General features: G+C 43.2%; 2 protein-coding genes across 5 annotated transcripts; both read right to left on the bottom strand.

The window, feature by feature from the left end:
• Window position 1: 1 nt before the first annotated feature.
• On the bottom strand, window positions 2-3,029 carry si:dkey-71d15.2 (SH3 domain-containing kinase-binding protein 1). Of its 2 annotated transcripts, none has more exons than XM_035781025.1 (7): window positions 2,645-3,029; window positions 2,162-2,178; window positions 1,851-1,951; window positions 1,340-1,483; window positions 942-1,207; window positions 784-847; window positions 2-338 (listed from the first exon to the last, which is right to left on the bottom strand). In XM_035781025.1, the coding sequence occupies exons 1-7, from the start codon at window positions 2,713-2,715 to the stop codon at window positions 300-302; spliced, it is 702 nt and encodes a 233-aa protein (XP_035636918.1). In that variant the 5' UTR covers window positions 2,716-3,029; the 3' UTR covers window positions 2-299. The 2 variants fall into 2 exon arrangements, with proteins under 2 accessions (XP_035636918.1, XP_035636919.1); XM_035781026.1 differs by having other exon boundaries at window positions 2,162-2,275.
• Window positions 3,030-4,227: 1,198 nt separating this feature from the next.
• On the bottom strand, window positions 4,228-12,615 carry LOC118390444 (serine/arginine repetitive matrix protein 1-like). 3 transcript variants are annotated; one of them, XM_035781017.2, is made up of 9 exons: window positions 12,449-12,615; window positions 11,469-11,530; window positions 8,831-9,523; window positions 7,991-8,602; window positions 5,833-5,963; window positions 5,574-5,679; window positions 5,281-5,347; window positions 4,954-5,055; window positions 4,228-4,754 (listed from the first exon to the last, which is right to left on the bottom strand). In XM_035781017.2, exons 2-9 carry the CDS (start codon window positions 11,516-11,518, stop codon window positions 4,617-4,619), a joined length of 1,899 nt encoding a protein of 632 aa, XP_035636910.1. In that variant the 5' UTR covers window positions 11,519-11,530; window positions 12,449-12,615; the 3' UTR covers window positions 4,228-4,616. The 3 variants fall into 3 exon arrangements, with proteins under 3 accessions (XP_035636910.1, XP_035636909.1, XP_035636911.1); XM_035781016.2 differs by having other exon boundaries at window positions 8,801-9,523; XM_035781018.2 differs by lacking the exon at window positions 11,469-11,530 and having other exon boundaries at window positions 8,801-9,523; window positions 12,449-12,603.
• Between the last annotated feature and the right edge of the window lie 435 nt (window positions 12,616-13,050).

Raw genomic sequence — 13,050 nt, forward strand, 5'->3', positions numbered from 1 at the left:
CTTAGAACATGATTGGTTTTAATTTTATTTAAAAAAGTTAAATAAGCAAATATAAAAGGTCTCTGTACAAGATGCTCATGAGTTAACTTCAACATTCACTATATAGTTTGAGTTTCATAAATCATTGATAATTCATTTTGTGTGCATTGGAGGGTGGTGAGGCTTCTTTCCAATCACCTATCCAACAGATCACAACAAACTGGTCAAACAATTGAGTCTTTAAACCAAAACAGAGGCTGAGACAGATTACCGCCTGTTCAAACTTTGTTGGGGATGTCATGCTGTTTGAGCCCGACAGCTCATTTGGACTTGTGCTTCTTCATCTGTGCCACCTCCATCTGAAACAAGACACACGAGACCTTGAGGGAACAGCAAGCAAGCACAGCACAATGATAAGAAATCATTACAACCATTTACATCAATCTGGACAGTAATAAACAGAGCTTGTCTTCAGTCAGGAAAGGTTGGTCATCAAATGTATATAGAATACAATGCCTACACATTGTATTAGGTGCCATCTAGAACCTAAAATGGTTCTTTGGCTGTCCCCATAGGAGACCCCTTTGAAAAACTACTTTTGGTTCCAGGTAGAACCCTTGGGTTCTATATAGAACTATTTCCAGAGATTTCTACATGGAACCCAGAAAGAGTTATGGCAACGGACGAAGAACCCTATTTTGCCCTAATAGTGTCAGTAAACATCTAATCTCTGTTAGGTACATCTCCAATAGAGTGATATTCAGTACTTGGATCATATGTAGATGTCTGACAGACACACAGTACCTGTACTGACAAACGAATCCTTTTCTCCTCATCCAACTCATTCATCAGCAGTTGAATCTCTTTGCTATCAGAGAAGAGAAATCCTAAATCAGAGGCACACTTGGAAATCACAATACAAGACATACTGTAGTTACACGCAAAGATAAACAAATACTTACTTGTGCTGGCTCTTCATCAGTTGTACCTCGTCCCTCAGGTCCCGGAGCTCTGTCTGCAGCTGTTCTAGGGTCAGTGGGCCCTGGGCACTTGCCTCCCTCCTGGGCTTGGTGTTAGAGGTGAGGTGAGGGGGCAGGGTCACACGCAGGATAGCAGAGAGAGCCCCAGGGAGGAGGGTGGAGAAGGGGTGGGGAACACTGGCAACAGTGGATGATGAAGAGGAGAGCCTTGTCTGCCTTGGAGGGCGGTGAGGCTTCTTTTCAATCACCTGTCCACCAACGCATCATAACAGCACAAACAATTGATAGTCTTTAAACCAATGCAACAGAGGCTGAATAAGCAACCCTATATTCCACATCGTCATTGGGCAGCAAGCATAGTAAGGTGAAAATGGACTTACAGGTAAAACAGGGGTGTTTATAGGTGCCGTCTGGGTGCTGATGTGGGATATGACAGAGGAGAGGTCCAGCTCCTCTTTCACCTCTCCCTCCTGTGTAGGGGCCACCTGTACGTCTTCCTGTAAGTCAGGGTTAGACTGAGCAGCCTGAGACCAACAGCAAACAGAGAAAGAAACATGAGTATTGAAAGGAGATGAGGACTTCTTACTTTTTTAAATGACATATCCTGTTATGCGTACAGGTGGTTATTGTAATTGTGTCCCTGCAGAATATTGAACACTTCAGTCCCTTTATGAATACTTACTAGCACATGTCAAATGTACATGTGTGCATGCATGCTTGCTTGGGTTGCCTGCCAGCTTAAAATGTTCAATTTAATTCAAGGACAAAACGGGACACAAACAGATCTGTGAGTAGTTGACAAGCTACTCAGAGACTCAACAACCCTATCACATGCTGCACTACTCTACAATAATAACCATATCAGATATCGGTGTTCAGAAATATACTGACCAATGACAGAATCTGTGACTGAAACCTTTCGTCTTCCACGTGTGCTGCCAATTGATTCAGCGTCTCAGTGACCGAAACAACAGCATCAAAATCTTCAATGTCTTAGGGAGAAAAAAACAAAAAACAAGACGGCATTAGACACAGTTTATTTGATTTAAAGGCTCAATTGGAGGTGGGAGTCATTTAAGTAAAATAACAGAATATCATAAAAACACGATGTCAGGCATTCTTCCATTCTTGAGCCACTAAATTAAAACGAGTTTTAAAAAAAGGAACGTAAGAGAAGATTGGAGAATGGTTGATTGGCTTACCCGCGGTGAGGGCAGAGCTATAGTTGCCCATGGTGACACAGAAGAACGCCAAGGTGATATGTAGAGTAACAGAATGAAAGAGAGAAAAGAGCTCCAGAAGCTAAGAATTTCTATCTAAAAATGACAGAGTGGAGTGAATAAAGTCAGTGTCTGGTATTTCTCCAAGCACACGTGTAAATCAGAACATGCACGCGTTCAAGCCTGTTTTGGAAAGCATCACAATGTACACTTGTAAGATATCAAGAGGATAAGTAAATGCATGAATCATTCTTGCTCAAGAAAATAAACGAGGCTGCCAACGGTAAGGGACAACTTGTTTCAAATGTAACATAATCGTAGATACTGTGCACACTGAAAAATCTAAATGAAGAATCAGTGCAAAACATTAGCAGTAACCGTTTGCTACAGAAAAGAGACATGTGATCTTGTCAATGGATTGGTGTCTTAGGTGTTCAAGATAGGATTTATATTGTACATGCTCACCTTGTTCGGCCAGTGTTCCTATCGCAATCCAGCTCCATTGGTGGTAACTCTACACCATTCACCGGTTCCATTGTAACCCAAAAGCACGTTAGTGTGATGAGAGGAGTTATTGCCAGGGCTAAGTTTAGCACAGAATAGTGGAGCACCCAGACATGCTCACTACCAGTAACATTGAGTCCGTCCCTGAGGATGACAGAACTACTGATTGCCGAACTAAAGATTTGGGAGCATTTAAAGGGACAGACGACAGGGCATTTGACACTCACGCAATTATCCAGTATCTTCAGAGTCAGTTACACAATTCGAGTTTGAATGGGAAAAGTCAAGAGGAATCGTCATTTGTGGGAAATTATATTATTCAGAGATTAGAAGATATAAATGGAATTCCTGTCTGCCAAAATGTGTGAAACGTTGATTCAAATAATCAAAGCTTGATAAGTTTGAATCAGAGGTGTAGTGTAAAACTTGAACAAAGTCTCTTTAAATGAGAAGTTGTATTAGTATAAAATACATATACAATATAGCTCAGTATCTGTCTTATTTATTTTATAGTCTTTTTTTGCTCCTTTATCAAGAATGGCAATAATTATGGACCTGACTGTATAAGCTCATTGTGTACTTTTGTCTCCTTTATATATGGTTCTTTCTCACTGTCTTAATCTTACTTTTCTATAGTTCTACACCGGTTATTCCCCCAGGGCTTCCTTTAGCTGTCAAACCTTTGTGACAGTTCTGGAATGCAGCTAGACCCCTGCAATCCCCTCCTTTTAAGGTGACAGCTGTAACCAATCACAGGAAAGGACATGGCTAGCCTACACTGAAGTGGCAACAGCTCGTCTGACTGCTGATCTCCAAGGAATGCAAATGGCACACCCAACAGAACAGTTCTCTCCACCTCTCAAACAAGAGCAAACTTTCCTTCTGACTCCCCCCCCTTCTTCTTCTTTCATTGTAGATTTTTTTTGTCTTTCACATCAATGTTTTAAATGGTGCTTTTATCTTCTTCAGATTGTTCCCCTAACTATTTTCTATTCAACAGTGTTACAGGAGTGGGGTGAAGCTAATTTGGCAGAGATTAAATTATCTACTCAGCCATAACACAAGCTAAAGTATCATCTCATACAAAACTAAGTCATACAAGCCCCATATAATTTTCAGCAAGACTCAATTTACATACAAACCAGCTACACTATTACATCCATAAATGAGAATCAGTCTAGAATTTCCCAGCTATAGTCTGTCCACCGCTTATTCATTTTTTTGTTGTTTTAAACTCCTTTTGCAGTAAAGGGACAGTGTGGATCAAGCCTCTGTAGTTCACATGAACCTCAATACTATGCATTGGGTCACTTCAGTTCAAAAGGAATTTTAGTCAATGTGAAATGCTAACTAGATCTCCCCAGTCCCATGGAAGGTACATCCCAAAAAAGGTCCTACGGGGGCCTCCTTCAGCACAAGAGAAACCTCCACACAAGGCATGTCCAGCCAATTATTTGAAATACCTTAAAACAAAATGTTCAAATGAGCATGATATGCAAATTAACAGGTTGAGAATTATAAAAACACACTTTTGACACGGAGCATCATATTCAACAGCCCCTGTGGAATAGTCTTTAAGGCCACTTTACAGCAAAAACACAAACAAATCTAAGCATCGGGGAAAAAAGTGATGCTGGAAAATATAAAAAGAAAAGTCTCCATTACCTCATTTACATGTTATGAGAGCTGTAACACAGTTGTGAAATCACAAAACCATGTCCATAATAACTAGTCAGGAAGAATAGAAACAGATGGCCTATTCTCTATATTTAAAACACATCTTATGTTATAAAAATACACATTTTATGTCTGGTTTTTCTGATGGGCACAGGGACAGTTCCATCTGGGAGCCATCTCCAAGACAACGAGGCAGCCCGAAGCACAAGGCCAGGGCGTGTAACCCCAATCTGTGCAGTCAGTCCCTCTAGTTTGATCACCAGCGGCGGTAATTCGACCCTCCTTTGGGAGGTACACGTTGACGGATCGTCGGCATGTTGCGGTATTTTGACAGGATGCTCTGGCTCTTCCTGAACACTGGCCTCTGAGAGAAGGGACGTGGCACAAAGCCTCCCTATAAAAAAGGACGAAGAAATTATTTCAGACAGACTAGTCAGAATTGCAGTCTTTCAGTGACATACAGCTTAATCCACCAGACACCACCACCTATATTTTCAAAAAGGTCAGGGAGGCCAACAACAAGGTCAGTGGGCTAAGAGAAGTCACTGACCAAAAGTTATAAGAGCTGTTAAAAAAAAAAAAAAGCTTCATACCATGAGTGGCTTCCTAAAGGGACCTGGCAGTTCAGGGCCTGGCTTTCTCTGGGGAGGAGGACCTGGTTTATGATTTGGGTTGCTGGGACGGAAGCTGGGTCTCTGTGGGACATAAGAGTAAAGCATGAGCATATATGGTGGAATGGAGTTGATCGAGAAATGGAATTGCTCGCTGAGGTTTCCAAAACTATGGGAGGCAACATTCAAGGTATTGGCATCCCTTGACAGCTTACACTCATTACAATAAGCATGTTAGCACTCCCAACACTAAAGAGATGAACATTCAGTTTTCCAAGAGCCCAGTCAAAACCAGGAAGTGCTCCTCACCTGCGGTGATCTTTGATTCCTGAAGGGTCTTTCAGATGTGTGGTTCTCCTGTGGCATGTCCGTTTGCCTCAAATGTGAAACAAGACAAAGTGAATTATCTGGCTAAATAATCCTGACTGAAACTACAGTTATTGCTGTGTGAAGCCACATCCATTGTTCTGCATCATACCATGTAACCCATAACCACAAAATGGTTCCAGCTATATTCCATTCATAACAATATATTCACTTTACATCAACTCTTTTTTACAATAATCTTCATCCAGTTTCTTATCTTTCAATTGGCGGATTACCTTTCTGCATATCTCCAGTCTCTTGGAGAAGGGGAAGGACTGGAGTCATGAATTTTAGAGAAGCGTTCATCCAGCGTAAGTTGTTCATCTGAATTGTAATAGGGCTCTGAAAAGTCAGGTGATAGTGAGTCAGAGAAGTCGCATTCTCACAATGATTCATGAATCATCTTAATTCGCCAAGAGACGTCACATTCCTGTCGAGGGGCATCAAACAAACTGTTAGCCAACATGACTAAACAAAATGTCACAGTTCCCTTACCGGTTTTGTTCTTTGGTGGTCGACTTCTATCCCTTGGGGGGCTGTCCTTTGAGCTGGAGTTTGTCCCCGGCGCTTGCCACTGGGACACGACGACTAGGTCACGAGCCAACCGTCGGTCTATAGAGGAAGAGCTGGAGAGAGACCAGCCGAGGTAGAGGATGACAAGAGATGAGCATCCTATTCAGTGAAGCCTGAGAGGCAAAGGTTGGGTAGGCAGTCAAGCAGAACATTATTACGAGAAGCCTGCACCGTAAGGGAAGATTCCATTAGTCTAAGTAATGCCCTGAAAAGTTGAAATGGTGTCATTCTGTAGAACAAAAAAATGTAATACGCTAAAACAGACTAGAACAGATATTGGGGGACATGGAATGACAGGAAGTTGCATGGGGGATGAAGGGAGTTAACGGGCAGGCGGCTAAAGATTCATATATATAAAATCACTGACTGTAATAATGGTCATAATAAAAGCTGATCGTCACTCGGGTACTTACAAAGAGCATGTAATGTCCATGGTTTCCTAACGCTGTTTTTCCAATGAACCCTTCACTGTGTGAAAACTGACGTGTATGAAATGGACAAGTGATGCTGATGGTTTTGATGACCCGGTCTCTTGGGGGTCCACATTTTTTAACTTGAAGTGAAGCTCAAAGGCTGTCAATCCTCTCCAGTTCAAACGAGCCATTCGTCTATGATCGGTGATCTTCAGTTGATCCTTACTTCTCTTCGTTAAGTTCAGTCTCACTTCCCAAATCGCAACTCTCCTGCAATCAGTGGACATTCAATTTCAAAAGGGTATGTTATTGTGATCTTGCGCTCCTGTCTGGTACAAGCAGTGTGATCAATTCAAATCGAGATCGTCAGTCTTCGGTCAAAATTCACCAGTACGCTTCAATAAACAAGCAATCTACAGAGCACGGTGTGAAGGAGCTTGCACTTTGTAGGAATGGATTCCGTCGTTTACACTTAGACATCCAATTGTACTTGTAATCCCACCATTGCTGTGATGAGATTCAGTGTACTGTACAAAACACTGCACATGTTATGCATAGATGCAGATTTGATGTATTCTTTCATGCAGAGAAAGTCCACTGTTCACCTGCTTAGCCAGATAAGGTTCCGTGTGATGTTAATGTACCAAGGTGTGGTCCATTATCGCTTCATTTGTTTCTTGTAGGTCAATCGGACATTTAATGAGTAATGATTCTAAAATCACTTTTTAAGTAGTGAGTCAACTGCATGGCTGCATTCTGTCCCTAAGAAATACAAGTAGTATTGTATGCATCCATGTATTACCAGAGCATAAAAGGGGCCAACAGTTCAGGAACAGCAGCACACGTTGACCTCATCTTTGGACCATTGAGTAAATATTGATATGAAGATTCCTCAGCGGCAGTGTCCTCTCCTCTTGATGCTGTACAGCCTCAGAGCTTCTGCCGCATGTTGTCAGTGGCAGTGTACTATCCCCAAAAGTCCTCTGGATGGCATCTTCAAGGAAGCTGCTGCATATTCCAATGCCATTTGAATGTTATTGCTCAAACTGACTTCCTGCGAGCCAAATATCTCTTTGTCAACTGGCAGATCGTGTTACACGAATTAGTATGACAGCTGTCCGTTTCAGAGTCTCCTCCTACATAGGTCACTGCTCATCCAGGATAAGAAAAGCATCTCCTTTCCTACGAGTCATGTTGGTGTGCAACTACTGTGGCATTTTTAGCGGATTTAAGGGTATGGTTTTGTCCGCAGTCCTCTTCACAGATGGACTCTTCTGAACTTCTGTTCTGTCTGGGGGGAGGGGGTGCTTGCTGCGTGCGTAAGTTTCTTCAACTCTTCCACTTGGTCAGAGAGGGACAGCACCCCTAGCTTCAGACCCCAATAGCATCAGAGGAACAGGCCTCCCATCAACACGTATGGATATGGCTTTTCTAGCATCTTTCAATCTGACATTAATGAACAGGCTGATATTAATTCAACTTTGAATGTCTGGCACCCAGAAGAAAAAAAAAAAGGGGGAAAAAAACACTTGTGAATTATTCTGTTCACTGCCAGAGGACTTTGGACATTTGATTTCAAAGCGTAACGGATTCAGGACATCGCCGTAACTTCCATTTCCAAACATCATCATGCCCCAGCTCCCAGAGTGAGAAGGAAGATACCGTACCTGTGTGTGCTCAAGGCGCGCTGAGAGTCCACATGTTCCTTGTGTGACTCAGAGTTCCTGGAAGACTTGGCAGGTGACTGATGAGTTATGGGCCTCTTCCTCAGCGGCCCAGCCTTTGCTTGGAAACGCTCCTGCCGAAGAGCGAACTTTGATCGTGCATTTGCTCTGGATCCATGCGGACCTTCCTCTTCCTGGTTCTCGATATCTGCTCCTCTGGGTCGAAGTGGAGGTGCTTTAAGCCGCATCACCGACTCCGCTCTAATTTGACGCCCCTTCATCAAGCGACTCTTGTCCACGAGAGACAAGGGACGGCCGCCAAATCCCCTAGAGAAGGTTTGTGGGATCTCTCTCCGAGGGCACTTTGGATGACCATGATCCAGACCAAGGCCTGGTCCGCACTCCTTGAAATTGCGCTTGTGAGGTTGTCCACTTGGTCTTCTCTGCGGGCTGTTCTGGTAGAAAGAAGATGAAACGCCTTTCCATGCAGGGGATCTGTGGGGAGGGTGGTGAGAGCTGCCTTCCTGTGCCCACTCAGCGCTGCGGCGTCCGCTGCCCTCCCTCTCCCTTCCCACCACTCCATGCTGTTGCCTGGGATCTCGCTCAGCAGACCACCTGCACATCCATCACAAACAATACAACAAATGATTACATTGGAAGATCCATTATCGGGGGACGCAGGAAAAGGAGGTTTAGCGTTTCTTTATGGTGCCCCGGTTTACAGTTGATTAGCATTGTAACACTGAATGATAATTTTGACCTCTGTGGTGTAGAGGACTATGTGAGTTTACACTTTCTTTCCATTTATTTTACCCAGCCCATACGGCCTCTTCACTCCTGTACCTCTCTGGATATGGGCCTCTGCCATGAAACTCCCGTGGCTTTTTCTGGGTGGTGCCAGAAGGTCCACGTTCACTATTGTGTGGGTGGGGAAAGGGCCCTGGCCCATTCCAGCGCTTCCCCCCGCGACCTGGGCACTCAAACAACCTCTTCCCGGGGCTATGGTGTGGCTGGGCACCCCAGCTCCTATCCTCTTCATAGGAAGGACCTGGGTGCTTGTGGGCGCCCATGAAGGAACTGTGGGGGGATGGTGAGGGTGGCAGCCTCCTGTCAGGGCGTTGGCTATGGTAATGGTCTGGTGAGGGGGATCTGTGACCTGGGTGTTGTCCATGGATAGGTGCTCCCCTCTGGCCCTGGTGCCATTGTGCAGGACTGTGTGGGGAGGACCTATGCTGGGCTTGGGGAGGACAGTTTGGCCTGGATGGGGGTGCCCTCCTGTGGCCATGATGGGGGTCCGATTGAGAGGGGCATGTGTTGAAGGAATCCTGGTTTTGAGACCTCCACTGATTGAATTGTCGCTCCCGCCTTTCTCCCATCAGTGTGGGACTTTTGGCAAAGTGAGCGTGTCCTCTGCCTCTGGAATTTCTCCAGCTTGGAGGGGCCTTTCCTGGGTGGCCCTGGAATCCTCTCTGACTCCCGAGATGAGGGCTGTAATGCTCTTCGTGTGGCGTGTTGTTGTAGCCACCCGAGTAGGACCTGTTGAATAACAAAACAGTCTTAAGAATCCATCCACACAATTCATGTTCTTTTATCATTAGCCATGTCTACACTTAAAATAGTGCTACTTAACCTTATCATACATGACTTCCAAATATCTCTAACGGTCGCCCCAGCGTGAGTTGTTTCATGCACGTGATGTCAGAATGCACTCACTGTTCCAAAATGTGATTATTACGCAACAGGACAGTTAACACGCGCTGCCTGCAAATTATCTATAGGCTATTTTCAAACAAGTTGTATTTTTTAAGTTTGAATTGAGGCGTGTTCCCGCCTCATTGATTCACATAGAAGTAGCCTATTTCAGCGTTGCGGACAATTTACGTTTGAGGATTGATCGCGCCGGACAAACTTCTCTCTTCGAGGAGAGCCCAAGCACTTCAATATTCAAGCAGGCAATGAGCCCCGTCGGGTCCTTTTAAAAATAGCGGGTAGGGAAGCGAAATGCGACATGCGTGATAGTGAGACAGAGATTTTGTGTGGGAAAATTGCTTTTTTCCCCCCACTCGATCTGTCCAACTTATCACCTCTAAAATGTAAATAAAACACTATAAAAAGTTGATATAATGTGACATTACATACCTATTTGAAGGTTTGTGTCGAATTTGAGTCGGGCTTTGGACTTTGGACATCAGCAAGTTCCTTATTTTCTGTATATTGTGTTGTCGTTTCTACTGTAAGTGCATACATTGTGCACCAAACATGCATAGTGTATTTACAGTTTTATTCACGTTTTCAAGTACTGGTGAAAACCTGAGAAAAATCCATCCAGGAAGTGGCATTTTTTAAATTTTTGTAGTTTTCTATTGAATGCCATTACAGTATCCATTGACTTAGGACTCAAATTGCACTTCCTATGGCTTCCACTAGATGTCAAGTCTTGAGAATTTGTGTCAGGCTTGTATTCTGAAAAATGAGGGAGCATGACCGCTCTGAATGAGTGGACACTATAGTGTCCCAGAGCCTTTTCATGCGCCCGACCGAGAGTGTGCCTTTCTTGTTTACCTTTTATATTGACGACGATATTGTCCGGTTGAAATTTTGATTATTATGACTAAAAACAACCTAAGGATTGATTATAAACATCGTTTGACATGTTTCTACGAACTTTACGGGTACTATTTGGATTCTTCGTCTGCCTGTTGTGACTGCATTTGAGCCTGTGGATTACTGAACAAAACAGAGGTTTTTGGGTATAAACATGGACTTTATCGAACAAAAATAACATTTATTGAGTAAATGGGAGTCTTGTGAGTGCAAACATATGAAGATCATCATTTTAGCACTATTTCTGACTTGTGTAACTCCTCTACTTGGCTGGTTACTGTTTGAAATGATTTGTCTGCTGGGCGCTGTTCTCAAATAATTGCATGGTATGCTTTCGCTGTAAAGCTGACACCGTGGTTGGATTAACAAGAAGTTAATCTTTAAACCCATGTATAACACTTCAGTTACAGTGGATGTTGGCCAGGTGGGACTCTAGCATCCCACGTAGTAAGATTAACTGACTTGCCTCGTTAAATACAGGTACAATAAAAAATTGTTTTTTAAGTTTGTCAGCCGATAGTTATACAAATTTGACTGCTTGTGTTATGTCAATCTTTCCTCAGTTAGCACTAGGACAAATGCAGCCTACATTTTCTGATTTGGATGATTGTGTTATGCTGCAGCTACTTCTGTGAATGTCTGAACATTGCATCCAAAAATAAACTGGTCACATTCTGGACATAACTTTGTAGGGACTGTGTTTGTGAAAAATGTCTATGAAAAAACAGTGTGGGCAGCTCAAATGCCGATTGATGCGTCAATCGAAACTGGACGTTCGGTTTGAGCGTAAACTGCAGGGACCAATGTAGAATGATCACACCCGTTTGTTGTTGTTACGTAACCTTGTTTGTTGCAATAACTAATATTCTGCAAATACCTGGGCTTGAACCGAGGAGGTCCTGAGTGATGTCTGACCATCTTTGGCATATACGGAATAATCTGTAGAAAATAAACATACTTGCATTGACAGAAGTGACAGCACGTTTTAAACAATAAAGCCTAGCAAGCGGACTTGGTGAAACTACAGGTAGCTAACGTTAACCAATGTACAGATTTAGGGTTTGATTTTGACGGCCTGCACATGCGCAGTTCGGCGTGACACGACCTTTAGACCGAATTGCGTTTCCTTGCGCTTAGCCAGCCAACGTCGCCACGACACCTACAAGCGTGATCGGAGACTTATTGGAGAAGCAGTTTCTGCCTATCTTCATACTCTACTGTCTTTGCTACGAACTACACCATCGAAGAAATAAGTAGCTCGCTAAATTAACAAGCTAAAGCACATCGACATATGCAGCCATTTTAAAAAGGCAAACAATGTTAGGAAGTAGTTGCTTGTTAGGTACATGGGTTTGTCAGAACAATGCGACTAACTTAGTTGTAACAGTTACTATAAAAAGTAACTAGTTGCTAGCAGTGCAGCCTAACTGTGGGGAAATGTGGGATAACGTTGACTAAACGCAGCGTGCCAAACAACCTCGACTAGCTAGCTAAAAAGTTGTTCGCTTGTTAGCATTGGCAAGATATCACTAACGGGTTACCTATAAATAGTTTAAACGATATAACTAGACAAGTCTCGCCAACCGCAAGTCGATCGCGCTTGTTAGCAAACATTAGTTAGCATATAGCTAAATAACCAACATGGTGCAGTTGAAATGATTTGGTTATTTGTACACTAAACTGGCTAGTCTAACGTAACGGTGTAACTATTGTTGGCTAGCTAACGCGTTAAGCTCCCCAAATCTGTGCTGATGTTAGCTATGCCGCTTAGAAAGGTGAACTATTCTTGGATACATCCACATACGACGAGTTGTTTTTAAATGGGATATTACAAAATTAATAATAGCAATAACTTACCTTTCAGTTTGTGTTGAAATAGCGTTACTTTCAATCGCCTTCGTTCTGCAGTCCGGTACAGGGAGGGCTAAGATTTTCTAAACCAAAGATAGACCAACTAAAGTAAATATAGACCACAGCCTTTCGTTTCAAAGGGAACAAATGACCCAAAGTGGGCAGAACAAGCATATAGCGTCATTGGTATATTTCCGTTAAGGAACGCCTACTTTGTGAAGTGCGCGTGTGCAATACCTCCAAACAACGCGATTTTTAAACAACTTTTGCAAAGGGTAAAATCTACAAACCGTAGTCCACTCTGTTCATAATATACTAGTTTTGGGAACAGAAAACTGTATTGAGATCAAATGTTTCAGCAATGAGAGCATTTACAGAATCTATTTCCATCTCCTCGTACTGCCCGCCTGTGGGACTTCCTCTCACTACCATATTTGGTAGTGAGCGGAAACGCCTAGCGGATGCTTCACATTTTAACATCCAGTGAAATATCTGTCTCATTGTTCTATCTATGGGGAGGGTGTGCTGCTGCAAACACTTGAACTGTCGCTTGGAGCCTTCTTCTTCTATGGTATTATGGCGGTCCCGTGCCACCACCTTCTTTTTGG

This window comes from Oncorhynchus keta, chromosome 11 (assembly GCF_023373465.1).
Source record: "Oncorhynchus keta strain PuntledgeMale-10-30-2019 chromosome 11, Oket_V2, whole genome shotgun sequence".
In the NCBI taxonomy this organism is placed as follows: domain Eukaryota; kingdom Metazoa; phylum Chordata; class Actinopteri; order Salmoniformes; family Salmonidae; genus Oncorhynchus; species Oncorhynchus keta.

Bases quoted from the DNA above. Each gene is read 5' to 3' on its own strand.
- si:dkey-71d15.2 (XM_035781025.1), bottom strand. From the start codon at position 2,715: ATGGAACCGGTGAATGGTGTAGAGTTACCACCAATGGAGCTGGATTGC. The intron at 1,484-1,850 runs GTCAGTATATTT...TGTTGGTCTCAG, and splicing joins AGTCACAGATTCTGTCATTG to GCTGCTCAGTCTAACCCTGA. The intron at 339-783 runs GTACTGTGTGTC...GTCTTGTTTCAG, and splicing joins GGATTCGTTTGTCAGTACAG to ATGGAGGTGGCACAGATGAA.
- LOC118390444 (XM_035781016.2), bottom strand. From the start codon at position 11,518: ATGCCAAAGATGGTCAGACATCACTCAGGACCTCCTCGGTTCAAGCCC. The intron at 8,603-8,800 runs GTAAAATAAATG...ATGGATGTGCAG, and splicing joins GAAGAGGCCGTATGGGCTGG to GTGGTCTGCTGAGCGAGATC. The intron at 5,348-5,573 runs GTAATCCGCCAA...TTCACATTTGAG, and splicing joins GACTGGAGATATGCAGAAAG to GCAAACGGACATGCCACAGG.